Source organism: Acyrthosiphon pisum, chromosome X, assembly GCF_005508785.2.
Source record: "Acyrthosiphon pisum isolate AL4f chromosome X, pea_aphid_22Mar2018_4r6ur, whole genome shotgun sequence".
NCBI lineage: Eukaryota > Metazoa > Arthropoda > Insecta > Hemiptera > Aphididae > Acyrthosiphon > Acyrthosiphon pisum.
In genome coordinates, this window is record NC_042493.1 from 8949532 (window position 1) to 8953101 (window position 3570).

At 27.2% G+C, this 3570-nt stretch overlaps 1 protein-coding gene across 1 annotated transcript; it reads right to left on the reverse strand.

Annotated features, from left to right (window-relative positions):
• Nucleotides 1-1065: 1065 nt before the first annotated feature.
• LOC103307779 (putative nuclease HARBI1) lies at nt 1066-1705 on the reverse strand. Its single transcript, XM_008180069.1, has 3 exons — nt 1611-1705; nt 1271-1521; nt 1066-1187 (listed from the first exon to the last, which is right to left on the reverse strand). Exons 1-3 carry the CDS (start codon nt 1703-1705, stop codon nt 1066-1068), a joined length of 468 nt encoding a protein of 155 aa, XP_008178291.1.
• Nucleotides 1706-3570: the final 1865 nt, after the last annotated feature.

Consider the following 3570-nt stretch of genomic DNA (forward strand, 5'->3'; position numbering starts at 1 on the left):
TTAAATTTCCACAAATCCATTTTTGTACTACCAGTTATTTGTTTATTCAAAAATATGGATATACATCGTTTCACGAAATCAATCATTTTGTACGGTATCTGAGGTGTAAAATGTTACTATTAATTGTATTTGTATAGGTACATTAAGCCATTGAGATTTAAGGTAATATTAAATTAAAACTTACATTGCCATTTGCAGTGAAAATTCTTTTATTATTCTCAATCGCTTTCACAATAATGTTTAGTGTACTTATTAACGCTGTTGTAATATAATCTTCCACAAATGAACCCTTGTCTTCTTCGGATCGAATATAATGACATCTTGGAAACATCAAATTCGTCTCAGCATTATTATAAGATTCCAAAGATTTTGCCAAACTATATTTGTATTTCAAAATATATATTTTAGCTTATTTATAATTACCCAGCATAGTATTACACACAAGTTACAACTATAGTTATGGCCTAAGTTATGGTGTTCAACTGTTCAAGTATCTACCTATATTACAAAGCTTATTAATTATCTACCTATGTATATTTAAAATAGTTGTGCCCATAAATTTGTTTTTAAAAAAAAAATTTAACACGTCTTAATAAGCGGTAAATGTTAAGTTTTTCTTTTTACATTTACAGCTTATAGTATATAAACTGCATTATTTTCAGATAGCTATAATCTAGATGACAGTTTTATTTTTAGTCTTTAAATTACATAATATTTACATCTAATTTCAAGTGAAAATTAATAAATAATTATAAATAACAAATGTGATATATATTTGAAAAAAATATAACAAAATTAATATAAAATAAAATGTGATGAAAAATATGAAGAAAAAAAAATTTAAATATGTAGGTATGGTAACCTACTTACCTTATAATATTAAAGTCACTGTTTATTTTAGTTTTCTTATTTATATTAATTATATGTGATAAAAATACTGTATTATGTTGTAATTAAAAATGTATATTGTTACTTAATGATTTTATAAATATGTTATTTAAATGTTATTTATTAATTTATGTTAATGTTTATTTTATTAAAATAGGTATCTACTAATTTATAAGTTTAGTTAAAGTGTCTATTTATAAAAGAGTTTCTTATATTGAATCCATTTCCACCATCAACAAATACTTCAGCGTCGACTGTCTCTGGTTGAAACTGTGATTCATCTTGATCAAAATCTAGGTCTATTTTATATTTAATACAAATATTGTAATACAAATACAAACAATTTTTAATACAAATATTACACATGCAACTATGATATTACTCGATGTTGTAGTCGCAGTTCCTAATTTACGACTAAAGCCTTGTTCACACGACACGGTGTAATGTGAACCCGGCTTGAGGCAACGAAATCGACTTTTTAATAAACCATTGACACGTTCAACCACATTCCTGGTTCTAATGTGAGCATAATTGTATCTCTTTTGTGCATTTGTAATAGGATTAGAATGTGGGGTATAGATAAACTGTGTCTGTGCATAACCACCATCAGCTACACATATACCTTGGACGGTTCTAAAATTGTTATTTTTAAGTTTAAAATATTTGATTATAAAATCCTCCAAATTTAATATAATAATTTACAATTTATCATGTAAATTTACCTGTTTTCTATCAACTCTAGAGCTCTACTATTCTGAAAGATTCTTGAATCGTGCACAGATCCGGGCCATCTGGCAACTACATCATAAATTTCCATATCAGGCCCCACTATTAACTGAACATTTAAGGACATCCATCCTTTTCTGTTACGGAATACTTCAGCATATTCACCACCTGGACTGCTAATTGGTATATTATCCGGTTCTCCAGTTAAAAAAAAAAGTAATGAGGGATACGACACCCAAATCCACCCACCCCCACCCACATCCTCCGTAATTACACCACTGAAAAGGAGTTAGGAGTTGATCAATCACAAAAACCTATTAATAGCAATAAATAATTGCCATACCTATGTCAGCTAACATTTAATATTTATATATTTATAAAATAATATAGGTATACTATGGCACCATTGCAAGGGTTACCCTAGGTACCATTCGCGACGTGCGTGTGAATAGAGTTACAACAATAAAGAGGTACTAGTTATTAACAATCATTAATACAATTTTTCGTTCGAGAGTTTTTTATATTTTATTAATACCAGGTACGACTTGCATATTATGGATATGATTTTTTGACAGAAAATTTCAAGGTTTCTTTAATTTATTAATAACCAACTTTCAGTTTAAAATTTGACGCTCGGTGTAAATGCAGTTTAGTTCCCAGACCTTATTTCAACGAGTTAAGATGAATCAGGTGCAATCAGAATTTGTCGGTCGGACTTAGTTTAAGTTTATAACTATTTGAAGTTCCCGATTTTGCTTAGGTATAATCACCCGTCCCAAGGGCATCTTTTTCTAGGTCGATTATTTTAATTATTATTGATGATTTTAATGTTCTGAAAAAAATGAAAAATGCACTAACAATTCTAAATAGTGCACTAAATTATTTTTATTTTTAATATTAAATATATAAATTTTTAAATAAATTCGATATAAATTATAATATACATTTTAAACTTTTAAGTGATTGTATAAAAGTTTTACAGGCAGAACTTATCATTTGGACTACCTACTTATTAAATCTGAAAATTAACTATTTTTTATCTATATGACCTATAGATCATATATATATTATAAAATGCATGTAAAAACATGTGCAAAAGTTAAAATAAAATTTAAAGTTTAAAATTTAAATTTAGAAAAATCCTTCAAAATGCTCCAAAAATCTTTAAATTCAGAAAATGAAATTGAAGTTTAAAATCGTCAAAAAATTCAATGTAGGTATGTCATAAAACGATTATTACCTACGTAGCTAAATTTGGAAAACAATGCAAAGTGCATCGTAATCCCAACCTCAATCATTATACCGTTGTAATATAAAATATCATAAAATAAACTGAGAATAAATTTTTTTTACAGAGTGATTTTTATTACACTCAATTATACAAACATAATTTGGTAGGAAAGTTTCGTCAGTTAACTTGTAAATTCTATAAATTAAAAGATTTGGTACCAAAACACACAATGCCTGTAGTTTATTTTGCGTTATACCAATCAATATTTCAATATGGGTTAATAATAAATTAGGCGGGGATTGACAGATTGTTTTTTAAATCAACTACAAATAAACCAAAATAATATAGTAAGGATTTGCTTAAATAAATATTCTGCATCAGGTTCTACCTCGCATAATTATAGAGAGTTGGGTGTCTTACCTGTTAAACTTATATATAAAAAATTGCCATTCTGTTCACTTTTAAAAATGTCAGTAAAGGCCTCTAAAAATGTTGTAGACATAAGGGAAAATAGACAGTTCAATATACCTATTGATTACCCCTGCAAATTTCTTAGTCAATCTTTTGTCAACTATCTAGTGAAGTAGAATAAAATAAAATTATAAAAAGAGAGAGGAGGAAAGGGTAGTATATGTGTAAATTATTTTATTCCACAACAAGGTTTTATAGTTGTCTGTGATGGGGATATAATTTTACGTTGACTTAAGTACTAATAAATATAGTAT